Source organism: Peromyscus californicus, unplaced genomic scaffold (genome assembly GCF_007827085.1).
Source record: "Peromyscus californicus insignis strain IS unplaced genomic scaffold, ASM782708v3 Scaffold_10__1_contigs__length_136768540, whole genome shotgun sequence".
Classification (NCBI taxonomy): Eukaryota; Metazoa; Chordata; class Mammalia; order Rodentia; family Cricetidae; genus Peromyscus; species Peromyscus californicus.
This window is the reverse complement of record NW_026294391.1, coordinates 5010363-5038336: the sequence shown is the minus strand read 5'-3', so window position 1 is coordinate 5038336 and position 27974 is coordinate 5010363. Positions and strand designations below refer to the sequence as shown.

The following is a 27974-nucleotide window of genomic DNA, read 5'->3' as shown; positions in this document are numbered from 1 at the left end:
AATGGGAAGGCAGCCCCATTCCACCTTGTTGAAGGCAGATGTAATCCAGATCTCAGGAGCTTTCAGTTCTTGACAAATTCTTCCTAGATGAAGAAACAAGTCTTTTGCCAACTGAAAATGGTGGTGTCACTATTCCCACCCAAAATTGCAAAACCAATAAATACTTACCAATTTTCACATTTGTCAGCTTGGCAAAACTATACAGAGATTTGGAAATCAGCTTAGTGAGGTCAGGTTTTGTTATGTTCTTTTTCTTTCTGCAGCATTGAGGATGGGACATAGGCCTTCGTATGTGCTAGGCAAGAAGTCAACTACTGACCCATGTAACTCGTCCTAAAGGTGGCTTTTGAAACCACTGAATTTCCTTCAAAATTATATAAAAGTAGTAGACTCATAATATAAATTATACATATAATAGTACTACACAAAAAATTCAAGGAATCCTACTTATCAGATTAGGGCATTTTAATTGCAGTATCAGGCATCACCCTGTGGCTATTGTCCATACACCTGGATATGAAAGCAATACACTAGCTGTGGTCAGAAACCTCACAGAAGCAAGTGTATGAAGTTTAAGGCTCTGGCAAGTTGAAAAAGAAACTCAAAGGCTTGACTAAGGCAATTTGAATGTTAGCTACCTGTTAGTACAGAAAGATAAATAAGAGCTGGTTTATTCAAAATGAAGGATGGATTCTATCCCATGCTCCAATTGCAAACAAGTCAAGAAAAGGAATGAATAAAAGTCATTCTCCCAGAAAATATAATTGAATTATTTATAGAGCCAAGAAAAATGTTTGAGTTTTCTAGTAATTAAAAATGAAAAAGCAACATTCTCACCTCTCAATTTGTGAATATCACTTTTATTCTCAATTTGATAAAGATAAAAAAGATGATATTAAAAGCTCCTAAGAGTGAAACAAATAAGCCAGAGGAGTAATTGGGAAAGCTCATAGAAAAGCAATTTAGCAGGATGTGTCAAAAGTCTTAAACTCTTAATATTTTAACACCAGACATAATTACTTTATGATTCAATATTTAAGGAAAGACTACCAAATATAGAAAAAGTAATTATTTCTGAATATCTTTAGTACAATGTCATTTATAATAGAAACATACACAAACAATGCACAATGGCGTATAGCTTAGTATTAGGTAATTAAGCCATGGTAAGCTTTATTTGATGTTCTTTACATTATGTTTGTAAAGGTTCTCATAATGTAGACTATGCTTAGTTTGTATTATCTGGAAAAATAGAAAACTGTGTCTAAAATAAATATAAACATGTGACACACACATAGAGAGCCAAAGCAAACAGATGTATGAAGACTAGGAGAAAATATACCCAAATGTGTATATTAAGTTGTTTTTGAATGGTAGAAATTTAACATGAACACATAAAAGTAATTCACCCTAAAGCTGGGGCTGGGGCTCAGTAGTAGAGCATCAACATTGGATAAGTAAGCACGACACGCACACAACATCAGTCCACCAATCTCTCAGTAGTTAGGATATCATGTGAACAATTTCATTTACTAGACTTTTAGCGGATGTTTTTACATAAATAAAACTTTGATAAATGTATACATTTTAGAGATCTAAATCAATCATTTAAGAGTCACATAATTACAAAACTTCTCTATAAATCACAGCCTACCTTCCTTTACAATAGCCTTCCATATTTTCAGGAAAAGGGAAGCAAGTACACTGAAAGCAATTTTTCCCAAAGGTCAACTGAATATCAATTTAAATTAAAATACATTCAACTACTTGCTATTTTATGAAATTTACTTCAGTGAGGGAAGGGAGAAAGAGATACATATTGGTTTTTCAAGGCCAGGAAGTCATTTCCCTTAATTGCTTTTTGTTTAATACCACCAATGTGTCTTTATTAGATTACACTGCAAACTTTGGAATCTAATAGCACTATCTACATTGTGCTTTCTAAACTGATGAATATAATGTATTGTTCACTAGTTAAGAGATTGAACTGGGTTCAGGGTCTGACAGAAATGTCTCAATATTCACATGAAAGCCCTGACTAGGAAAAATATTTACTGTATGTTAAATATAACATGTAATATGAGAGCTAGAGAGATGGCTTGGCTTGCAGAGAGCCTGGGTTTGGTTTCCATCTTCCACATGACAACTCACAACCATACCTCTAATTCCAGTTCTGGGAGATCTGTTGTCCTCTTCTGGTCTCAGAAGATACCAGGGTCACTATTTGTGGTGTACATATATACTTGCAGATAAAATACTCATACAGTGTATAAAATTAAAAAACCAAAATGTAAATATTTATTCATGTAAATATATGCATTCTGCGCATTTCTAAGCATACACTTAAATACATGCAATTATGAACATTTTTAACCCTGGTCTTCATGTGAATGTTGAGGTATTCTGTTTATTTTGTAAATATAAATACATAAATATGGTATCTGCACAAATAGACATAAAATATTATTCACCACAAATATGTTGCTGGGAATAATCATTTTTAGTAATGACTATGTTCTACCTTCATTGGTGTCATGGATGTCAATTATGAATGGAAAACTAAAGTATGTCCAATTTTCTATTTAGTTTGCAATTCATTCCTGGAAATTTACCTTGTTTCACATTATTTCCCAGAGCGTGATCCAGCAAATAAGCACCTCAAACAATAGATGGATAAACAGTGCTTTGATGAATGGGTTTACCTCTGCCAATGTGTGATCTTATTTGGATTTTGGGCTTAACTACACAATGGAGGTTTAAATTTGATTATTAGGTCAAGACTCAAGATGTCCCAGAGTCAGATTTAAAAGGATGGGAGAGGTGTGGTTTGGCATGGTTCATGGGTACTGTGTCTCTACTTAGCTTTTAGAAAGCTAAGTAAGGTCAGAAAAGGGTCAACCACAGGGCAATATCCTGCCTGAGGAAGCCAAGATGCCTAAGAGTCTTGCCTAGTGAGACTCCCTCAGCCCCAGCCATCTAAGAAAAACATACAGGAGAAGCAGACAATCCAGTAATCCAGGCACCTCTACCCACTTTTTGGAAGGCAGCTGATACAAATCACTTTATAAATATAACTGCAACTGCAAGGTATCTGGTAAACTATTGCAGATCACAGTTTAATCTTATGACAATGACCTTCAAAATTTAAATAGAAAGTTTTTAAATGACCTTGAAATTCATCCTAGGCACATACCCAATATAAATGAAAACATGTCCATTCAATGTGTACAAATGTTCATGGCAACACCGTAATAGCCAGAAAGTAGAAAGATCTTAGGTGTGCATTGACTAATGAATAAAGAAATTATGGGTTAGTCATACTATAGGATATCATTCATCCTTAAAGTGGACTAAAGTGTTGATACACACTGAAACATGGATTAACTTTGAAAACATTTCACTAAAGTGAAAGAAGCCAGGCATGAAAGACCATGCAGTGAATGTTTCCATCCATATGAAATTCCCAGCATAGGGCAAATCTATTGAGACAGAAAATAAGTTAGCTATTAGAGATGGGGGTAGCAGTGATGGGTAAGAAGTAAGAGGTTGAGGAAATGACTTCTAATGTTTTTGTTACATTCTGAGAGACAAAAATATTAAAAAAAATTCACAATGGTTGCAATCATCACACAGTCCTATGAAACATGTTTAAACACCAATTAATTTGATGTTTTAGATGAGTAAAATGTATGGCAAACTTCAATAAAACTATTATTGAAAAATAATAAGATGAAATTTTGGAACTTAATATAGTTGATTATTATTGTTATCATTGATTTTTCAGGTTATCCAATGATTTATTTTTTGATTTGGCATTGGTTATTATTTTATTTGTTAAAATGATCACAGGTTTCAGACTGGCCCAGAACTTACTGTGTAGTATTGAACTCTCTATCCTTGCTCAACTCCCTGAGTGCTGGGGTTTTAGAGCATCCCTAATATCCAATCATTTGAAGATCTTAATAAAAGATGTGATGGCAGGTTTTGATGCCCCATTCTTAATTACCTCAATATACATTTTTATAGGCAACCACTACTTCCTGGGGTCACTGTAACTTACTCTTTGAGGGCTTTCTTGGTGGCTATACATACTGCTGAACCCACTGAATCTGGAGCTCCTCAGTACCTCAGTGGGGATAACTAAAGAGTCTCCCTAGCTCCCAGACAGGACTGAGCTCCAGACTTGAAATCACACCTGTTGTACAGTTATTCCATGCTTCATTTCTTACTAGTACTGTTGGATTCAGTTCACCAATAAGGCTGTCAGATCCTTCTCAGGGTCTGCTTCTAGGAGAACCCAAACCAAGATTTGTGTTCCTCTTTTTTTCTCTTCTCAAATAATATTCACAACCACAACTTTCCTTACCAAAGAAGTATGAAATGATAGTTCATCAAGTCTCTAAAGGAATAGTTCTGTAGTTTGGGGTATAACCAAATCAGAAAGAAAGAAAGAAAGAAAGAAAGAAAGAAAGAAAGAAAGAAAGAAAGAAAGAAAGAAAGAAAGAAAGAAAGAAAGACTGAAGTTAGACTTTGTTAGTTTGGGTTAACAACACTGAGCATCCCTAAATCATAAGAAGAACTGAAATATAGCTTTACTAGATGACTGAGTCTACTAACTAGCCTTCATGAGAAATGTGGTGGCCTTGGTACCAGGACCTCTGGAGCCACTGTCTATTCTTGAGGATTCTTACCAGAAAATTCTGGGATCTCAGCCCTAGCAGTTCCCAGCATAGTGTAATGAGTGAGCAACTACAACACCCCAACCAAAACACCATGGATGGCTTCAAGGAAACAGAGTAGGGACTGGAGCTGACAGATGCAGCCAAGGGTTAGTGCATACAGAACCCTGTATACCCTTTAGGGTTTAGTATCATATTTTCTAATGTATATCATCTTCTTAGTACATAATATAAATTACTTCCTTGATCTACAACTTTTTGGGCTAAATGCGTTTCACAACTGAATTTCAGATTTGAGAGACAACATAGTACACAGATACCTACTATAAAATAGTCTTAGCAAGAACTGAGACAGCTGTCATCCAATAGCCTGCACTCTTAAATCTTATATAAACAAGACACATCAATTCTGGTCAGGTTTTGCTGAGCACTTTAAATGTTTAGAGCTCTGTGGGTTTGAGAAATACAGATAAGGTGTTGTGACTTCTATTATGGTATCTTGGAGCCATAACTGTCATCAACCGCTGAGGATGTCCTTGTTTTTAAAAATGGGACAAAAGGACTGAGGAAAGTGAGGATATTTCTTTGATTATAAATATAATCTTCTTAGCCCCCTTGGTGGTTGCAAAACAACTGTAAACTAGAAGACACTCTTTAATCTTTAGTAACTCTACTATATTAAAGTAACTCAGAAAAGAAAGCACAGAAAAAGTTCAAATGTAATTCAAAGACCAAAGCACTAAATTTTATCTCTAAAACAGATTTAAAAAGTCTCATGATGTATCTCAGTGACAGAGTGTTTGTCTAACCCGCATAGACTCTGGGTTGCATGTCCAGCACTGCAAGGAGTAAAAGACTCAATGAACCAACTGATACTTACTTGTAACCTGCTATGCACCAGGCACTGTACTGCCCTTCCCCCTGAAAATTGTAATAGAGAGGACAAAATAGTATGTATGGAACAAGGTGTCATGGAAAAGCAGGACTTTGGGGGCACAATATAATTTGCACAGGACTGTCAGATAGAGACTCCCAAAGTGGACTTTAATTCAGAAGGATGATCAAAAGGTATCTGAGTTTGATTTGAGAGAGAATAAAGGTAGATAAAAATTCTATGTAGGAGAACAGCTGTATTATTCAAGGACTTGAGGTGAATGGAATAATTTCAGAGCCAAAGAATAAGAAAAGTGTAGATGGTTACATGCTACCTTGTTAATGTGAGCTGCTGAGGTGGGTAGGGAAGGGGTAAGGACCAACAGGTGAAGTAATTAGATTCATATTTGAAAAATTTTGTTTGCTTCTCTTCTGAAAAGAATTGGGTTCCATAACTTAAACAGGGTTTCTTTTGTTTGCTCATTTTACTATTAAAAACAGATTGTTCTTATTCAGTGTAATAATGTACTAGATGGAAGAACCTTGAAGACACTGAGCTAAGTGAAAAAAGCCGGACACAAAGACACAGATTCTGTATAATTCTACTCATAATGAGGACCAAGTATAGCCAGATTCAGAGATCAAATGTAGAATAATGGTTGTAAATGGCTGTTTGGAGGAAGTAATAAGAAGTTTGTGTTTAATAGGTTGACTTTCTGTTTGAGAAGATGAAAGAGTTCTGGAGATGGATGGTGGTGGTTTATACAAATGTGAGGCCACTGCACTGTATACTTTGATGGTCCATCAATGAGAAGACTCTGGGGGGAGCACAGCGATATGTAGCAGAAGCTCTAGCTCCAAAAATGACATTAGAGAGAGAGAAAGAAGTTGACAGGTTTAAAGCATACTGTGAAATTAAAAGTGCTCTTTAGAGCTAATAGAAGAAGACAAGAAGAACATAGCTAGAATATTTGTCTGAGTTAGTATCAAAACAGACCTTGAAATAAGGGATTAAGAAGAATTGATGAATTTGAAAGGTGGCCTCCAGAAACTTTAATAAGGGCCTGGGGAAGAGAAACAAAGGAAAATAGCCACAAAGGAGGTAGTATTGAGCTTGTCGCTACTGTGTGCAGCCGGAAGATAGTGTTAAACAAGCCAGAGTTATTCTGTGTAAGAGATAAGGATACTAGGTTTAGATGTTTTGGTACTGAAGATGGAACCTAGGGCCACATGTGTGCTAGGCAAGTACTCTATTACTGTGCTATATCTGTAGTCTGGCACACTGTGTTGCTTATACATCCAATCACGTCAGTCATAAGCAACAAGCTGCCCCTGGCGGCATCAAGCCCATCTGCTGGCCTACTTTGAGTATGGCTAAGAGAGGTTCCAGCAGGCACAGACAAATACCAGATCCACAGAGCCAGAATCTGTATTTCAGTGTATGCAAATTCGAGATCAGCTCTCCCCAGAGCTGTGGCAGCCCTATGATATTAACTAAAAAGCAAGGTTCTTGGCTTGGAAACTGGCCTGGAGGTAATTCCTGATGCCTAAACAGGAAATTCTAGCAGCAAAGCAAGTAGGAATGAGCAAGCTGAGAAAGCTAGCTGGCAAAGCAGATGAAAGGGTATCTAGGTATTACAGAAGAAAGCAGGAAACTGTTACCATGGGGTGACAAGAAGTGAACATTTCCCAGTGCGCAGTGAACATGGAGAATAAGAAGCTGGAAGTTTTTTTCTTAGACTGTGGGAACCAGTTTAGAAAACAATATTAGTTAAATAATAGTTTATATAGTCTACACAGTCCTATATTGTGGCCTTACACACCAAAGATAGAGAAACCAATATTCAGCTCGACAATTGTGTGAGCTAAATAGATGTTCCCAATCTGTGTTTTCAGCCTGTATGTTTTTCTGACTTTCCACAATTCATTTATGAATTATTTTTACAAAACATATACCACCATTTAGCAAAAAATGTATTTGTTAGTGGAGAGAAATTAATACTGCTTTTCTTATTTACAGAGACTATATGCGATTAAGGTCCTTTAGAAATACCATGCAGACATCAGTGTCACTACATCCTGCACATGCATGTTGTTTATTCTTTATATGAAGCTGTGATAATTTTTAGAAGCAAGCTTAAGTAAACTCTCACTTTAAAAATTACCTGCAAATATCATTTTTCAATGCCATTGAAGTCTTCATCCACTTTATTTTTAAAATGTTTTTTTAAAAAAGGTGCTCTTATTTTGTGTATAAAGTACACTGTGAAAACTGGTTTAAAGTCTGAGTCATTACTTTTTTCAGATCCTAAGAAAAGGTATTTAAGCATCTGTAAGCACACATCTATTCACTGGAAATTTAAAAATCACCAGTGCTTTTCATTTTATAGACTAGTTTTAAATTTCCTCTCAAACAATCTTAAGCCTACAAGCCCATTTCAAAGGAACTCAGGTTTAGGGAAGGAAGCCAGATTTAAGAGATATCTGTGGCTGAACTATATCCTCCAAAGAGCACAATAGGAGAAAAAACGGAGGGCTTTGGCAGTTTTAGCAGCCTTTCATTATTTTCCCCTCAGAAACTAAGACAAAGGAACAAAGAAAGCACAGGGTCCAAGGGAATTTTCTGTCTGCAGACAAAATGCTTTTGCCTGCCTTACCTACCTGGCATCACAATAGTTTTGTGCTTTCCTTTGTTTCTCAGACATGCCCAACAGAAGTTCCATATATCTATAGCGGGTTAGCAAGCTGCTTTATCTCCACCCAGCTCAGTTTCCCCTTGAACACATTTTCCATGAAATCAGAGAGAAGGGAATGAGGGGAGAAAAAGGGAGCAGGCAGTTCGTCAATTAAGACCACATGATCTCCACCAACTGCTGACTGCTCCTGTGTGCAGGCCACTTTCTCATAACACAAAGGCCACTTCTGTGATAATCTGTCTATCTCCATCTGAGGCTGCAAATATCGCCCCATGTTAAACCAAAAAAATTAAAAGCTTGCGGAGGACAGAGAACTTGGATTCCCAAACCAAAGTGACTTTCGGCCTCCTGTCTTTGTCCAGATGAAAGATTCTTCATGGAACCAAGAAGAGTCTTCTATTTGAAAAGAACATTTTGGTGCATGCACCAATGATAACAGGCACAAGAAACACAATTTCACATGATTGTGTGTGTGTGTGTGTGTGTGTGTGTGTGTGTGTGTGTGTGTGTGTGTTATGCTGGAACTGTTTCCTGATTGTTCATTCCTAGCATCTATCATGAAGATGACATTCAGCTAATGTTTTCTAATTAAAGAGCAATGGCAGATAAACAGAGAGAACAGCATATTGCTACCTAAGGGTTGAGTGTAGAATAAATTGAAGAGTCTGAAGCATAGGATTAAAAAGTACTCTGCAATACCTCCATAAGCAATGTCTGAGTTTTTGTTTTCAAGCTGAGATCAGAATCTTCAAATTGCTAGACAGTATAATGCTAATAGTCTAGTCCCAGGATGTTGCATTTGGTGGGGCATGAAAAAGATTAGTTCTCTCTCTCTCTCTCTCTCTCTCTCTCTCTCTCTCTCTCTCTCTCTCTCTCTCAGAAGTGCACATGCGTGCATACACAGTTTATTGAACCAAGTGCTCTTTCTAACGGACTTTAAATAATGGTGAATTTTTTTCTAATTATCTTCAAACTTGTAGGTAAAGTCCTAGTCTCTCAGCTGTTCCATACTTCAGAGTTCTGAGTACTTTGCTTTGGGTCCCTTCTCCATCTTACTGTTCATCATTTACACAGTGTCACCATTAGAGGAGTTATCCTTCCCAGTGACTATGGGCACTTGAAATACACACTACTATTTAGAAAATTACCAAACAAAAGAGGATGATTGCTGTATTTCTGAATCTAACAGCAGTCATCCGTGAACATATAACTGGTTAGTCTTTTCCTCTGTTCAGCTGTAAAACCAATAGCTAATTTATTTTTTAAAGATACTGTTCTTCTGGTTCTTAAATTATTTGTTGAATCAAACAGAGATCTGTGTCTTGGTCTCAGTGCATGCTGTCTCAAAATGTTACAATACAGGGCTGAGGGTGTAGCTCAGTGGTAGAAAATATATGGGTTCAATGGGTCCTGGGTTCAATCCCAAGCACCAGCCCACCCTCTGCTTGCCAATGTTACAATCATTTTCAAAAATTAAATTTAAAAAGTTATCTGTGGAAACCCTACAACACAGTCATGATTTCCCATCCTTCTAGTTTACTTGCTCAAATCCCTCAAAGATAAACTTCCTTCAACCAAAGACCTGCAATCTGTTAGTCTTGCCATTTGAACCAGCTGTCTCTCTAACAGCCTCATTTTCTTCTTCTCATTATACCATCCATTTTATAATCAGTACCTTCAGTTCCCATGGGAATTCTGATAGGATGCTGCATGAAAATGGTGGTAGGATAAGGGGAAGAAATAGATATGCACCAATAGTACTATTTCCCAGGAACCAAGATCATAGTTAGACCCAATATCATGGTCCAGGATACATGGACAGACCTTGATCTTATGTATCCAGTCTTCACAAATGATGATCGTATGATTCATTATTTGTTCCTTAACCTCACTATCATAGATTTCTCTAATAAGTGAAGAAACCCATATTTGTACCATTTCCATGTCAAAGGGCCTGAATCTCTACTTTAAAACAGCTCACAAAATGCTGAGAGAAGTAGAATCTCAGAAACACATTTGAGCTGGTATAGGGACCAGCATCCACATTTCATCTTACTCTGGGAATTCTAAGGGGTCAAAAAGAGGTCACCCAGAAAGAAAGAAGCTATGCATTATCCCTGGGACCTATCATCTTCTTTCATTCATGATAGAAAAGGCTTTATCATTTAATGGCCTCTACCTTCAAACTGGCTGAACCTGCTTCATGATAAGACTATCTCATGACATATAGATCAAGAATGCTTCTCAATCATTGTCTGCCTAGATTAGGGCCCTGGGCAAACAGCTTCAGAGAGAGGTTTGTATATAGAAGCCTTACAAAGACTCATCATGTACAAAGGTGGGAGGCATTTTGCTGAGAGAAGTATTCAACTGAGACATAATCACAACAGGGAAACCAGAGAGCAGCTCTGTACTTGAGATGACCCTTCAGAGTCCCCTCGATTGAGACAAAGAGTCCAGTCCTTTATACCACCACATTGGTTGTAGGGTGCCTTCACTCATGCAAGAGTCCATTTCCTCCAGCCAAGGGCAATTTCCAGAGAAATTTTCAAATGTGGGCCAGTAGCAGCTGACATTCTTAGCCCGTTCTGTATGGATCTTTGACAGCATGCTACAGCATCCATTACACTGTCATTTTAAAAGTCAAAGAATAAACTAAAATTCCAATATTCTAAGTATATTAACTGTAGATTTACATTTTAGCTACTTAAAGGTATATATGAGAGAGTAATATTTGAATAAGCTGAGGAGCTCTTCAATAAATATTGACAATTTTTCCTCCAGTGTCTCTGAGGCCTTAAAATAAAGAGGCCATTCTTCCCTGCCAATGTCTCTTCTAAACTACATAACCATGTCTTTCTCAACTCACTATCCTTCATGGACTTCCCTGTGTCTTTGCCTCCCTCTGCTTAGTGTACATCACAAAGGTATTGCCCATCCATATCTCCTTACACTAGCTCAATGCTTGGTAAATACTGCACTCAGTAGAGGTTTGTTGAGTAAACAAAGTAACCAAACAATGAACAAATGAGCAAGCTTAGTTTTGTCCCCCACAGAAACAGCACCATAGGAAAACACATTTGATGAAATGAGAACAACTCATTTTAATGCACACCTTTATGTGAGCTTATCATTGGTGCTTAACAAGGGCTGTTTGATTGTTACTGCCTAGCACAGCATAAAAGGGTCATTTCTCAGTCTGCTGTATCTCACATCTCTCTTAAGTAAACTAAAATCTATCATAGGATACAAATGTAAGCTGGAGAAGAAATTAAAATGTAACCATGAAACAGCTGTTTGATCAGCTGTTACAATAGACTGTGGATAAAGCTGTATTTCCATCTTATCTAGATGTGTCAAAATAATTAGTCACAGAAAATGATTGCTTATAAGGCTATTTTCTTTTCTATAACAAATCATATCAGTTAATTAATGATGGCAGACTTCTAGAAGAACAGGATAAATTGTATCCGATATTTTAAAAAATTGTAAAAATATATTATCATAGTAAGACATTGTAGACATAAGGTATTAACTGAACATTTATAGACAGAAAAGTTCACTAAAATTTGAAAAAAAAAACCCAAATCTGTTTATGACTTCCACTATCAACAATTTCATGAACTGATGAAGAATCATGGGTTTCTTTGTGCTGCACCACAAATAGGGAGAATGTTGGCTCCCTTTTTAATTGACAAAAGCTCATGACTAAAATAAATTGGTGAAATTTGCCTGGAGTGGGAGTTTTGAAATACTAAAAAATACTAAAAGAACTGAAAGGATTCCCAAAATTTACTTCTGAGAATTTCCTAAAGAAATAGAATTATGCACAACAATTTGTATATATGATAGCTTTGTCTAAATGAGAAGAAATTTGGAAAAAAAACCCACTAGTTTTCAATAGATGGTGCATTAAATAAGTTATAATACAATAATATGAAATATTCTTATAAAGTTATCAAGATCATATGGAATCCCAGAATTCAGAGGTGGGAGGGTAGGAAAACCTCAAATTTGAGGCCATCTTGGACTATCTAATGAGCTCAAGTCCAGCCTAGGCTAAGTGAGTTCCAGGTAACCCTGGGCTGTATAGTAAGGTCCAGTATCAACAAAAACAAACAAACATAAGAAAAAAACAAGCATCTGAGGGAAGAACACGTAAGATGTAGATAAGCCAATGTAAATAGTCTATGGAGTTCTCTCCTTGTGAAAGATTTAGGAAAAGAGAAGAAAGCAAGTCTGCTGGAGCATTGGGGCTGGGTAGGAGGAGCATTCAAGCCAGATGGGGTCCCAACACTGAGAGTGGAAGTGGACAGGAGCTTCCATCCCTAACCCAGAAGCTAAGCTATCTCTCATTGACAACTTCAATTAGAAAAAATGTTTCAAAGGAAAAATTAGTTTTCTACGACAGACTCTCACTGGGTATGTTAACCCCATGCCCAGCAGTAGATGGCCAACAGAAAATGAAATAAACGGTATTTTTGGAGATAACAGTTTTGTTTGGGCATTTCTTTTTTATCATACTGGTCTTTTGCTTGTATATTATGGTTTCCAGTTTTGTGTCTTTATGGGTTTTGTTTGTATGTGCCTCTGTGTGTGTGTGCGCACGTGTGTGTGTGTGTGTGTGTGTGTGTGTGTGTGTGTGTGTGTGTGCGTGTGTGCGCGTGTGCGCTGTTTTGGATTTGTTTTGTTTTGTTTGTGTTATGGTGGTTTGTTTTATTTTTTATTTTCTGTTTGTTTTCTCTAAAGAGAGAGAAAGAAGGCATGGAGTTTGATGTGTGGGGAGGTAGGGAAGATGTGGGAAGAAAAGGGGGAGGGGAAATTATAATCAGTATATTTTTATTATATGAATTTTCAATAAGCATAAAATAAATAATAAAAAGATATATAAGCATTCATAACATGTTATTAGTTTTAAAATGGATAATAATGAGTATATAATAAATAGTTTCCATGAAGAACATATATAATTGAAATAGTAAGAGTAGGTAGTTTTATGAGATTTAATTATACCTGATTTTCATTTCCTTCTTGCCATTTTCTGTAAATTTACAGATTTTTCAACAAATATGTATTATTTCTATAGTTTCTATTATTAAAAATATTCCCAGCTCTGTAAAAATGTTTGTTAAAGCATAAATCACAAAGATGGGATAACTGCAGCTTTCATTTATTTAAGTGGCATTGTTTCTTCAAACTTCTGAGGGTATTTTGGTTATTCATTAAATTGGCTGTTGATATTTCATTTCACCCTTTTGTTCAATGACTAAGAATCTTCTCAATGGTTTGCTGCTGTAATGTAGAAAACTGGGAACAGCTGATAGAAGTGTGATAAAATTAAAAATAAAATACCATTTAAGATAGAAACACAACTGAGAGCCTAGGAGGAAAAAAACCAGCCTCACCTCCAAATGATGAAGCCATGACTCGACATTTAGTATGAAAGAATTGTTGGAAATGTTGGCCAGATTAATGAAAAGGAGTGAGGGTGCTGGGGCTAGGATCAAAGGAAACTAAGACCTGTCAGCACACCTTTGTCATTGTGCAATTCTGGGAAATGCTGCTGATGAGCAAGACAGAGCGAAATAATGATGGGAGAAAAAATTGACACAAGACCAAGGGCTTAAACATTAAACACTGCAGATGCCATTTACACTGTGTATGGTACGATGACTAATATTTGGTAAGTTGCATTCATGTAACAGTTGAAAGAAATAACCACTCCACAAAGTTGTCCTGTGACCTACACACACATGCCATGTCACTAATACCCACCATACATTACACACACACACACACACACACACACACACACACACACACACACCCCATGCTACTAATAAATAAATAAAAGTGAAAAAATAAACAAAAATTTATTAAAATGAATAAAATATTTTATGAAAATAAAAAGCATTTAGAGAAATAAATAAATTTGGTGTTCTTGGGCTGGGGATGTAGCTCTGCAGCGGAATACTTTTTTAGTAAGTGTAAGAACTTAGGTTTCATCCCTAACACAACACAAAATGAAACAAGTGTGTGTCGGGGGGAGAGGTGGTCTTACCTAATAGGGAAAAATCTCAAGATGCTTTTATATTCAGAAATCACTAAAAAACATTATCTCAAAGGAAGTTTATCACTTGGGTGTTCAAAATCAAGAAAGAATTTTACCCCTTTACACTCCTCTTGTAGTATAAGTTAGTTTTATGTAGAGCCTAGTGAGCTCTCGACAGAATGGAAAGTCAGGGCTGCAGAGATAACTCATCAGTTAAGAGCATTTGCTGCTCTTGCAGAGGTCCAAGGTTCAATTCCCAGCACCCATATGGCAGCTCACAACAATCTGTAACTCCAGTTCTAGGAAATCCAATACCTTCTTCTGGCATCTGTGGATATCAGGCACATGCACGATGCACATGTATACATGTAAGTAAACACTCATCCACATAAAATAAAATTAAAAAAGAAAAATGGGATGCCACACATATAACCAGAACAAATCTCCAAAGCATTCTGATGAGGGACAATACTACCAGTTCTTTAGGTCCACAGTGCATCTAAACAGAGACTCTCATTCTGACATGCATTTTGGACCTAGCAAGATATTTAATCATTCAAGTTTTCAGAGTTCCTTCAGTGAAGTATTACTCAGTGACTTGTAAAAACCGAAAAGTCAATATTTACTGATGGACCAGCTCCCACTTACAGAGAAAGATCCTTAAACTGAGTAAGTACTGGCTTTTCCAAGTTGCATATTTAGAAAACCAGTTCGGATTTGAAGTCAAATCTCAAGCTACTCTAACCCTTGGGCTTCACATCTAGGTTAGTCCTCATCTTTCTTCCACAGGTTCTCAACCTTCTCTATGTTCAGAGCCTGGGAGGACCCATAATCCTCTCCAAGGAATTCTATTGGTTTAACTCAACTTCTGGGGTCTATGGAAGATTAGAAATGGTAAGAGAAATCATAGCATGTCCCTGCTTTTGACCAGTTCATAATCAGGTGAAGATTCACAACTTCTTAGTCAGATCTTTGTCTTTTGAGACATTGTCTCATGTACCCCAGGCTGACCTGAAACTCACTGTGTGACTGAGAGTGATTTTGAACTTCTAATCCTTATGTTTCCATGTCCTGAGCACTGAGAATATAAGACATGAATTAACATGGTTGGTTAATGCAGTACTGTGGATGGAACTGGGGGCATTGTTCATGATAGGTAAGCACTCTACTGACTGAGCTTCAACCCCATCCCTGAACAGATAATCTAAATAAAGCATAGTAGAAGAGATACATTAATAAAGACAGACATGGGACACTGCTAAGATTATAAGTATCATGTCCATCAAACCTAAAGCTGAAGGTGAAGTTCTGGGTGGTCCATGCGTAGGGTCATATGCAACTGTATACATTTCATTCACCCTGGGTCCTGGCTAGCACCTACCATTCACTTTGATCTTGTCACCTGTAATGATTTAATATCACCAATTTTATATACTCTTTCAGTTGGAGACATTCTAATTTAAGGCATATCAATCACTAGATATGTGAATTTGGATATTAATAGGAATGAATGTACGAATTTACTAAATTTGGGTGGTAACACATCATTTATCATTATTGATATCTGGAGACAATACTATCAACAATGGAATGTCATTATATGGACTTTACTGTGTCAGTACTACTGGAGGCCAACATCTTGGAGAAATAATCTAGAAACTAAAGTATCTCTTCAAGTTCACCAGATAGAGTCAGAGTCCACTTATAGTTTTATTTTGTCAAAAATATGGAAATTGATAGAACAACTGAGTTCCTCAGTTATATGCTGTGATATTTAAAAAATTAATTGTGTGCAGATCACACAATTGAAGTAATTAAGTAATTAGGGTAATTACCCTATTAAAATCTTCTGAGAATTTGTGTACTTGTAACCATATGAGTGAATGAATGATACCAGAGTAGAGTTAATTATTATCATTCCACAGCTGGACATGGTGACACACACCTGTGTCCAGGAAGGTGAGACCAGAGCATCTCAAGATTAAGAACAGCCTGAGCATCAGAGTGAGACCATGTGTCCAACAAAATTATTGTTGTAGAGAAATGGCTGCACTGGACAAAGGTTAAAAGACTGAACTTTGTTTCTCTGGTAATGATGTGTTCACAGAGAGTAGAACTGCAACAGAAAAGAGGGGCAAGCCTAACAATATCTGCAGGCATCAAATCAAGCGTAAGTCTTCATATAGCACTATGTTTTGAGTTTATAGTATTGGACACATTTATGTTTTAGATATGTCTTTCAAAGTGAGTTTAAGCTTTTTCTTTAAATTCAATCACTAGCTTCATATACCATCTGTATATGTGAGCAAAATAAGCAGCGCTTGCAAGCTTGCAAGCAGAATTCCCCTTTATAATAGTCCTTGCTCTGTCTCTGTCTCTGTCTCTCTGTCTCTCTGTCTCTCTGTCTCTCTGTCTCTGTCACTCTCTCTCTCTCTCTCTCTCTCTCTCTCTCTGTGTGTGTGTGTGTGTGTGTGTGTGTGTGTGTGTGTGTGTGTAGACACAAGCTAATACTGCAAGCCAATTTCTTGATCTACTACTGAGTAAGTGGTCACCTTGTGAGCCTGATTAACAAGAATAGTCAACATCTGTTGTATACTTTGCAGACGATAAGCCCCTTTCCAAGCACCTAACATACATTTTCTCTTTATTCTTCTCAACTACTTTATGTAATAGATAATATAGATATTATTACTCTCCCAATTTTCCAGATGAGAAAATGAAGGCAGGGGAAGATTAACTATTTTACCAAAGGTAGCAAAGCTTGTTAGATAGGACCAGGCAAGATACAATGCTTGAACTTGCTGCCACTGCTGCTGCCCCTGTATGGCAGGGAACTCAGACTTCATTGCCCAGCTAGTGGGGGAGAATGTTGCAGGCATTGTCAAATGCTCAGTTGTGTCTTAAGCCCACTCTGGTGACTTCTGAAGATGTACAAAGACCAGAAACTATGTCTGTAGTGATATGTGGTTCTGCCTATATAGCCCACTAACAGGCTCCTCCTACCAATATACCCTAGGTGTAAGGAGGTATTGTCATTAGAGTTCTAATGAAGCTGCCATGAAAAGTCAAGCATTTAGACAATACTCAATACACCACGTCTTTTTACTGTTATTAAATAAGAGTATTGAATGGATAACACTGTTTGTTCTTAATGTATTTACCTCTTATTATAATGAAGACAGGGGTCAAGGGGTCACAATAAGAACTACATCAGAGTTAGAACATCAGCCTGGCTGGGGCAATGCTGAAGGCTTCTAGGGCCTCACAATTTTCTCCAGATGAGGAACCAGTGAGCTCCTCCAGCCCTTTGAGGGGAGGTGGAAGGATGGGCTATGGCAGGATAAAGCTGGAACTGGGCGGGTCTCTACCAATGCTTGAATTTATGCACACATTCTGTTGGTACCTCCTATGTGTGCCACTTCCAGAAAAATGACTGGCTCCTGAAAAAGAAGTACTTCTTACATTTAGAAGTGCCCGTTTCTGCTCTCAGGGACTGGCGATTACATGAAGAGAAATAACCAAGGCACAGAAAGATAAACAGTGCATGACCTTCATACTTGGAAGCCAAACTGCTGATCTCACAGAAGAGAGTAAAATGGTGATCACTAGGGCCTGGGAAGGGTCAGAGTAAAGTCATACAGTCAGACAGTAGGTAGCAGAACACAGTCATATACAAGGTAAGTTAGAATGTTCTATAGCATTATCAGTGGGCTATGGAATACAGCAGATTTTAAAACTGTTTTATTTTGAAGTTCCGAGGATTGTATTGAAGGCCCTGTGCATGTCGGGAAATCACTCGACTACTGAGCTACAATCCACAGCCACAATTTATTATATATTTTGCTAAGTGCTAAAAGAGATAATCAAAGGCTCCAATGCAAAGCAATACATATTTTATTTATTTAATTATTTATCTATCTATTTATCTATTTATTTATTTATTTTATTCTTTGTTTTTTTGAGATAGGGTTTCTCTATGTAGTTTTGGTGCCTGTCCTGGATCTCGCTCTATAGACCAGGCTGGCCTCAAACTCACAGAGATCGGCCTAGCTCTGCCTCCCGAGTTCTGGGATTAAAGGCATGTGCCACCACTGCCCGGCTAGCAATACATATTTTAAAGAAAAAAGAAATGCTAGCTACTCTGATTTGATTATGTGTGTGTATGTGTGTGTGTGTGTGTGTGTGTGTGTGAAGTTATGAGGTAATATTTCCTAAATATGTACAAGTGTTACATGTCAATTAACTAAAAAAAAAAGGAACTTCTGGCTTATATCAGATACATTAGGTACAGCGATCTCACTAACGGAAGCTACTTTATAATCCATTTATCTTTCTTGTGAAGAGAGCATCTAGAAGTCTTCAAACAAAAAACAATGATCAGAAAGTGGGGACACAAATTATCCCAATTTGATTATAACATATTATCTACATCTACTGAAATATCACACTGTGCCCCATAAATATGTTTAATTATCACATGTAAGTGAAAAAAATTTGAATAAGGTGATAAAAAATATTAAGTACCCTGATTGGATCATTACAGACTGTATAAATTTAAAAGATTATAATGTAGCACACCATATATTTGTAAGATTAAAATTACAATCAAAATTAAAAATACGTATGTAAAAGAAAAAAGTTGTATTTGAACATCACTATTTGCATTGCATATGGTGGTAATGATTTTTACAGTACAAAGATGAGGGCTCTATTTTGTAATAATTACATGTTGAACGTGCTTTTAAAAATATGTTTTAACTGAAATAGAATGACATCACTTCCCCCTTCCTTTCCTTCCTCCAGCTCCTTCTAGTTGCCTTCCCTCAGATGAGTATATAACATAGAATTCAGTGGTTTTTAGAAAAGTGAAAAAGAAAAAGGTTCTCTGTCCCAAAATTAAAGCGAAGCAAATCAAAAACCTTCTTTCTAAACTTCTGAAAAGTTAGTAAAGAAAAAAAAAGAAAGAAAAGAAGTCGTTGTGACTCACAATAGTAACTGGAAAGGCAATGTGTGTTCTTGTGACATCTGCATACAGCATAAAGCATACTTGATCCCATTCTTTCTCTCACATTCCTCTGCTTCCTTCCTTTCCCCTAATTGGACCCTTTGGACTCTTGGTTGCTTTTAAAACTAGGGCAATGGAGGGTAGGGGATGGAGGATGAAAACATAAGGGAACAGGATGGTAGACCTGGAAAAGGGATGGAGTGGGAGAGCAATGAAAGAGATACAATTATAGAGGGGGACATCATGGGGATAGACAGAAACCAGTTGCTAGGGAAGTTCCCAGGAATCCACAAGGATGACCCCAGCTTAGACTACTAGCGAGAGTGGAGAGGGTGCCTGAGCTGGCTTACTCCAGTAATCAGATTGGTGAATACCCTGTCATCATATAGCCTTTCTCCAGATGCAGAGATCCACAGCCAAACACCAGGCCAAGCTCTGGGAGTCCAGTCGAAGAGAGGGAAGAGGGATTCTGTGAGCAAGGGCGTCAGGGTCATGATGGGGAAACCTACAGAGATGACCAAACGAAACTATTGGGAACTCAGGAAATTTAGATCAACAGCCGTGGAGCCTGCATGGGACTGGACTAGGCCCTCTGCATAGTGAGACAGTTGTTTAGCATGATCTGCTTAAGGGGCCCCCTGGCAGTAGGATCATAATCCATCCCTGGTGCATGAGCAGGCTTTTGGAGCCCACTGCCTATGATGGGACACCTCACACAGCCTTGAGGCAGGGGAGGGGCTTGTACCTGCCTCTACTGGATGCACCTCCCCATGGGAGGACTTACCTTCTTGCAGGAGGGAATGGGGGGGTAGGTTGGGAGGGGGAGGATGGAGGGGTGGGAGGAGGGAGGAGGGGGATCTTTGGTATGTAAAACGAATAAAAGAATTTTTGTTAATTAAAAAAAAACCTAGTCTTTCTCGTGCTTTGTTTTTCATGGAAGCAGTCTTTTCCTTCCCCTCTTACTGATGATTAATTTCCTAGTACACATTCTGAATAATTTCTAATTTATTTTTTAATTTTTTGTTCATTTTTATCAATTGATAAGCCTTCTTTTCTAGTGAAAAAAAAGACATGTGGAAGCAAGTGATGAGAAGGTCATGCAAAATCACTTAGGTGAGTGCAGGAAATAGGGCTCACATGTGGTTTGTACATCGATCTATGCTTACTGAATATTGCCATGGCCTTTCTGTTTTTCCTTGACTGGGATATACAAATTTCCAAGCACATTATGAAATTATAGATATTTTTGAACATTTTGGATTAAGGAGAATTTAGCCATTTTTTTCATTTCACAACAGAAGGGGTGGTTTGGCTGTTAATCCCAAAGGCATCTCTACCCAGTGTCCCTGAACTCATGATCTCTATGAATGACACTCCCTATCCAAGCTAGTCCCACCAGCAGGCAGCCAGCTCACTCTCCTAACCATGTAGATCACTCACCCTCCATATATTGGATTTATAAGGCTGGTTCATGCTCCTCCAAGGATCTCAAGCATGTGCTTCCTGCTTTTCCTTTCCCAAGCCTAGCAAAATCTTTCTCTTTTCTGTGTTGAGTTGCTCTTTCTTAGCTTTTTTTTTTTTTTTTTTTTTTTTTTTTTTTTTTTTTTTTTTTTTTTTTTGGTTTTTCGAGACAGGGTTTCTCTGTGTAGCTTTGCGCCTTTCCTGGAACTCACTTGGTAGTCCCAGGCTGGCCTCGAACTCACAGAGATCCGCCTGGCTCTGCCTCCCGAGTGCTGGGATTAAAGGCGTGCGCCACCACCGCCCGGCTAGGTCTTTCTTAGCTTTTATTTTGATGACTGAGTAGGATCCACTCCAGACTTGCAAGATATTTCCCATGGCTGCAGCAACCCAAACATTAAAATTGAAACTGTTATGCTGCCTGCCAGCTCCAAGTGGGAGATTCAGTTTGCCCCGTCAAATTTCGGGAAATGGATGACCTGCTCCTTCTATGGTAGGGAATCACCTATAATCAGACATTTCTAAAGAGGTTTCCTCAACTGGACATTAAAAAATTTTAAGCATCAAAAAGAAAGTTATATATTAACTAGCTATACCCTCAATGTGCCTCTCTGTTTATCCTAAAGGAAGTGATTAAAATTTGCTGACAGCTTTAAAACTTATCAGGGAATTATCAGATTGCCCCAAGTTTAATCATTAGCAAAGTGTGAAAAACAGCGGAATTTGGAAACTGTGAAATATAAACCACTGTGTCAATTACCTCCTGAGTCTAAAATTGTCTAGTCTCCACTTGGCTTGGGTCATTTTTTCCATGGCAGTGACTTTAACTCTCTGTCATGCTCATCTGTGGCACCAATTTCCTCCTCCAGTTTCCAGCTACTAGATTGCTGTTTCTAAATGTATTGCTATCACTTCCCTCTTCAGCTGTCCTGACTCTCCTCCCAAAGCCGGCCTCTCTGTCCCTTTCAGTTCCTTTTATGCCAGCACTTTCTCCACGTTCCCAGGCATCTCACACAGATCTTGTAGGAATTAAAAATGATCACATCTGTTCACTACAGAAGACGATAAAAACATAAAAGGCTCTCCACAATTCATCTCATGAGCTTTAAAAAAACCGCTGGCAGCCGGGTGGTGGTGGCGCACGCCTTTAATCCCAGCACTCGGGAGGCAGAGACAGGTGGATCTCTGTGAGTTCGAGGCCAGCCTGAACTACCAAGTGAGTTCCAGGAAAGGCGCAAAGCTACACAGAGAAACCCTGTCTCGAAAAACCAAAAAAAAAAAAAAACAAAAAAAAAAAAAACAAAAAACAAATATGTACCTTCATGTCTAGCTGTTCTGTTCAGATTTTTATAAATATTTTAAAGACTTTTTTTACTTTATGTGTGTGACTACTTGCCTGCATATATGTCTACCATGTGCACCTGAAGCCCACAGACCAGAAGTTTTTGGATCCCCTGAAACTGAACTTATAGACTGTTGTGATTGGCTATATAGGTACTGGGACTAGAACCTGTGTTCTCTGCAAAGGCAGTCTCTCCAGCTCCATCTACTGTTTTTTTTTAATTGCTAAATTTTGTCGTGTGTGTGTGTGTGTGTGTGTGTGTGTGTGTGTGTGTGTGTGTGCGTGTGCAATTTTCTGACCGTTCTCTCACCACCATCCTCTCTTATCTCCCTCTTATTCCTATCAATCACCACCTCATTGGTTCATTGATACCAGTCCCTTTCACGACTTTGGTTTTATTTCGTGATGCATTTATTTTAATCTGGGCTGTATGTGTGACCAGTGGATTTGAACTACCTACTGGAGCCTATTGAGGTCATCAACAAACACTTAGTTGAAGTTAATGGTTTTACCTCTCCCTGAATCTATCAATAGCAAATAGTCCAGCAGTGAGCCCTATGAACCTCTCCTCCATCCATACCTGACTGGTGATGGGCCCATTCTTCTGCAAACTCAGCACATGCACCTGCAGCCGCTGTGAGTTCATGATTGCAACTGCTGTGTCTTCTGCAATAGATAACATTCCACAGACCTAGCCCCTATCTTCCAGCTCTCACATTCTCATCAGCTGTATTTTACATGGGTACTGAACTCTGTCCTCATGCTTGTGTGGCAAATACTACACTGACTGAGCTAGCTTCCTAGTCTCTGTCTTTTCAAAACCAATATGTAATTCATAGATAAAAATGATACAGAACTAGAGATGTAACTCAGTGGTAGAGCATTTAATTAAAATGTTTGAGGTCTGTGTTCCATTCCCAGCATAGCAAAGGTACATATTTCTGGGGTACTAGGTGATGTTTTGATACAGTTTTGCACAGTGTAGTACTCAAATGAGGATAAGCATTTCTATCTGGTCAAACATTCATTATTTTTGTGATGAAAATATTAATAATTCTTCTTTCTAGTTCTTGTTTTAGTATATGGTGCATTTTTTTTTGGTCTCTACAGTTACCCTACTGCAACACAGACCACAAGAAATCATGTCTCCTTGGATTGTTCTCTTGATCTCTCAAGTCCCTTCTCAGAGTGATAGATCGTTTGTTGTTGTTTTAGAAAGGGTCATGTTGCAGGAGGCTGGCCTTGAACTTTCAGTCCTCCTATCCTCTTGCTTCATCCTTCCATCACACAGAATCTGAATTGTGCTACCATGTGCAGCTGTCTTCCATTTTGACTCCTTCAGTGGCCTGGGTGCCATATTTTAGATGTTTCAAGACCAGAGCTCACATTTTTTACTTGCCCTTCGCAATAGTCTTGTAATCTGACTATGATCAGCAGCTGTTATCTGCAAATAGCACATATAGCAATTGGGTAAGTCTAGGCCTTGAACCCCTTGCTTTCATCAGAACAATCTCCATTCCACACAAAATTCCAGACAAAGAAAAAATTTTTCGTCATCCCTTTGTTTTGATCAGAGTTAATGCAGAGGTTCATCAAGGTTTGTGAAAACAGTTAAACCTTTATACCCCTCTCCTGTGTAAGTCTAACATGAATAATTTCAGGGAGTTTGAAGGTTTGCAGCAGAGAGGCTGGGGATGTAGCTCAATGGAAGAGGCCTTGCATGGTATCGTAAAGCTGTGGGTTCTGCTCTGCACTAAAAATATAAATATACTGTTCTTTTGGTTTTTTGTTTGCTTGGGTTTTCGAGACAGGGATTCTCTGTGTATGTAGCTCTGGCCGTCCTGGAACTTGCTCTGCAGACCAGGCCTCGAACTCAGAGATCTGCTTGCCTCTGCCTCTCTAGTTCTGAGATTAAAGGTATGCATCACTACCACCCAAGCATACTGTTGAAGGTTTGAAGCATCAGTCAGGAAGGCCAAAGCAATGGGGAAGAAGTAGAAAACCTCCCAGGGCATTTTTTTTAAGTAAAGGATTGTAGTTAGTGGACTGGAAAGAGAAGGTTCAGTTTCCCACAAGCTAGAGTGTTGAGCAAGACTGTCTGGAGCAGTAACATTTTCTACGGCACCTAGGTGAGAAAGGCTTTGAAGTCCAAGTTTCTCTTGGAGAGAAGACACTAAAAGAGTTGCCATGAAAGCTGAATGTGTGCCCACTCTTGCCACGTCAGCACATTGTGCTCACACATCAGTGCATCTGCAGTTCCAGGCTGCTTGCCTGCTATGGGTAAGTTCAACATGGCTGGCTATACAGACCACTCCGCTCTGACCCAAAGGTGAGGAGGGCTGCCATGAAAACACAGAGCCAAGATCAGCACCCAACATCTAATGCTTGTGGTCTCTCTCTGGTTCCCAGAGAGTCAGGTCACCCTGTCCAATGCTCATGACAGGAAGAAAGACCAGCTCCTGCTCCGTGTGGTCATTTAAGATCAAATAAAGGCAAATCTTTAAACAATTTGTCTACAGATTTTGATAGCACAGTCATTACTGTTCCAATAACAGGATCCTCTGGGAGTCTAAGTATGGGTTAAACTGCCCATGATGAGAACATTGCTTATTCTCACTGGCCCTATATCATGGGGTCTTCCTGGCCTTTCTTGGAGAACCCCATTCCTCATAGCACTCCCGCCATTGCCATCTCTGGCTTCTGTGCTTCTTGTCCTTGCTGTGTCCACAGTCTCCCTATGGATGGGCAGTCTTTGTCCCCATTCTTATGAAATATGGGCTGGACTTGAGCCTAGTAGCAGCTTGGTAACCCTACAATACTCAAGGAGAGAATGCCAGGTTGGGTGGGGCTAAAAGAAGCATTTGCCAAGAAGACACTGTTAGCTCTGTTGGATTCATGGCAATCAGGGGACCACAGAGAATTAGGGAAGTCTGAAAAACGCTTGGCAACAGGATCTAACCCCTTTTCTTTTTCAAGACCACTTGCTCAATGACAAGATAATAACATGTTGCTTGCCTTTTCTGAGTAAGTAACATGTGTAGGTCTGCAACCAATTTCTGACCTTTGAGGGTATCACAACACCCACAAGTGTCTCCAGCTTTCTAGTCCCCTTTCCCCTCAGTTGGAAAATTCCAGCAAGCCTAGCAGCATTCTTGGAAAAGTTCAAAGTCTAACACCAAACCCTCAGCATGTTTCCAGTCTCCCACTTGTGGCTAGAGACACATTAAATCCATTCCCCAAGGAGGACACAGCCAGACAGTAGCTCAATTCCACCTACAGGTCCAGCCTCAGTTACACCAACAGTCGGGATTCTGGGGTCAGCCCCCGCCCCTTTGCCTTGCTGGCCTCCCTTTAGCCAGCCACTTGTCTGAGAACATAGTAGGAGTTCACAGCGGCGACTGACCTGAGATGCCGCCCCCCACCACGATCACATCGCATTTGTTGCTCATGGTGCTCGCCAGGTTCCGGGCTGCCCACGTCGGCTGCTAGTGTGTCAGGACCTCTGCCTGCGGCTGCGCTGCGCACTGTCCCCTCACACTAGCGCCGGGGCAGAAGGGCTATAAGCTGGCTGGGTGCCTGGACTCTGAGCCCCGCCCGCCTGCGGACGCGCAAGCCTGGTGGAGCTCTCGTCTCCGCCCCTTGCAGGACAGCCCAGGCTTGAGGAGGGACAACAATTCTGCTGAGACAGTGACCTGGAACCTTAAAGTCCTTCCCCTGAGTCAACACCCCGTTGCCTTCTGCAAATGTTTTCCAGTCAACCTCGTGATTGCTCTATGCAACTGAGGGGCTGGAATGTCTTCTGACAAGGGTGAAGAATCAAAGATTGAGAGCCTTTCAAGTGCCAGGCACTGTGTTAAACGCATTGTGCAAGATTCCCGTTCAAATTCACAATGACCCATTTCACACAAGAAGAAAGCAGACAAAGTACTAAGTAATATTCTAGAAAGAAAAATTGTGTATTAAAATATCACCTCGGAGGGCTCGAGAGATGGCTCTAACATAGGACCGGTGTTCAATACCCAACACCCACAGCCATCTGTAATCCAGGTCCCAGGGGATCCCGCACCCTCTTCTGGTCTCCAGTGGGCATCAGGCATGCACGATGTATTCATACATGCAAGCAAAACACCCATATACGTACATCGTACCCCATAGATATGTTTGATTAATATATGCCCACTTCCAGTAATAAAAATAAAAGGAAGGAAGAGTCCAAGGCTCATCTTACTGACCAAATAGAATTATTGCCAGCCCTAGCCATATCCATTTCAATCATCTGCTCTGTCGTCCCCCCTCCCCCCGCCACACACACCGTGCCACTGTTTAGTTAACTGCAAAAAGCTGCTCTAACATTTGATGAGGCACATAGCCTAAAGACACTGATTTTTTTCCCTACTTTTATAAGGCATAGAAAAAGTCATCTGCAGGAGGTCAGGGGAAGGGTAGGTCAGGGGTAAAGCCCTTGCCTACCATCAGAAAAGCCCTAAAATTCCTAGTTACATCAGGGAAATAATGCAACCAACTGCTTATTGAACAATCCAATGCATCTGTGGTGTAAATCATAGAGGCTGGCTCCGCTCCCAGAAAGTTGTTTATGGCAGGGGAGAGGCCTTGGATAGGCAAGTGGGATTCAGGGTTCCCCGGTAGAGCATGGTGAGTTATTTTTATGAGACCTTAGGCTGAGTGTCTGAGGACTATGGCCTTTGCAAATGCAGCAGTCATTTAACAGGGTTGTAAATTCTTAAGCTCAGGTGACCTAGGCAAAACAGGGACATAGTTCTCCTAAGCAGCAGTAAAGCCACCCTTAAGAACTAAAAGCAAGAAGAAGAAATGGATAACTTTTTGGGTGATGTGCTTCTGTTCAAGGTAGTGGAACTACCACCTTCAGAGGAGCTAGCTCTAGTGAACTGTCAAGTTGAGAAGAACCAAAGGCAAACCTGTACTTCGTCTTCCTTCACTCCCCAAATTCACTTGTCACTAAGGCGGTTTGTGCTTCAGTTGCTCTCAGACGAGAAAAAGAGTTGAACATATCTGATGCTGAGACTCACTGGAGGCAGAAAAGGTCTTGTTCTTAGTGTGTTCATTTTTCATTGTCAACTTGACAGGCTTTAGAGTTATACAGGAAACACATCTCCAGGTGTGTCTGTGAGAGTGTTTCCTAAGATGATTAATTGGAAGACCAATCCTAACATGGGTGGCACCGTCCTATGGGCTGGGTACCCAAGCTGAATAAAAAGGGAAATAAGAGTAAGTAGATGAGCAACAACCAGCATTCATCTCTCTCTGCTTCCTGACTAGATGAGATGCACAAGGTGGCAACTCCTGCCACCGTGCCTTCTCCACCATAATAGACTGGATCTGCTCAGTGAATCAAAATAAACCTGTGCTCCTCTGTATTGTTTCTTATCCGGTACCTCATCACAGCAAAGAGAAACTAAAGAATATACTTAGATTCTAAAGTTTCCAGACACTTGAACCCTGAACCTTCACCTACAACTCTACTACAGAGAATGACGATCTGTTTCATCTTGCAGCCAGCCTGCACTGACCTCTTCCTTATCACTCCCTCTGGATTCACCTCTATTCATAGCACCCTGAGGCTGTGGGCTTTTATAACCTGTACCCCTTAGCTTGCAAGTGAGTCACATGTCAGATGGAGATGGAGAAAACCTTTGTAGGATCTGCCTGGAATTCCTTTTGCTTTTTTCCAACAGTGTTTCAGCCAAAGTCTTGAAGAGCTAAGGCTCTGAGTCCTAGATAGACTGTACCTTCCCTATATCCACCTGACAATGAGACCAAAAGAAAAGCCAGAGGAGTTCCATGGTGTCCAGAGGAAACTAACTGCTCCCTTTGAACAAGTCTAACTCAT

At 39.3% G+C, this 27974-nt stretch overlaps 1 protein-coding gene across 1 annotated transcript in view; it reads right to left on the bottom strand.

The window, feature by feature from the left end:
- Positions 1-25698, bottom strand: part of Maob (monoamine oxidase B) — a 107007-nt gene extending 81309 nt beyond the window's left edge. Inside the window, exon 1 of the mRNA XM_052736592.1 lies at positions 25509-25698. Coding sequence (XP_052592552.1) covers positions 25509-25554 — 46 coding nt within the window. The 5' untranslated portion in view covers positions 25555-25698. The remainder of the gene's footprint in view (positions 1-25508) is intronic.
- Between the last annotated feature and the right edge of the window lie 2276 nt (positions 25699-27974).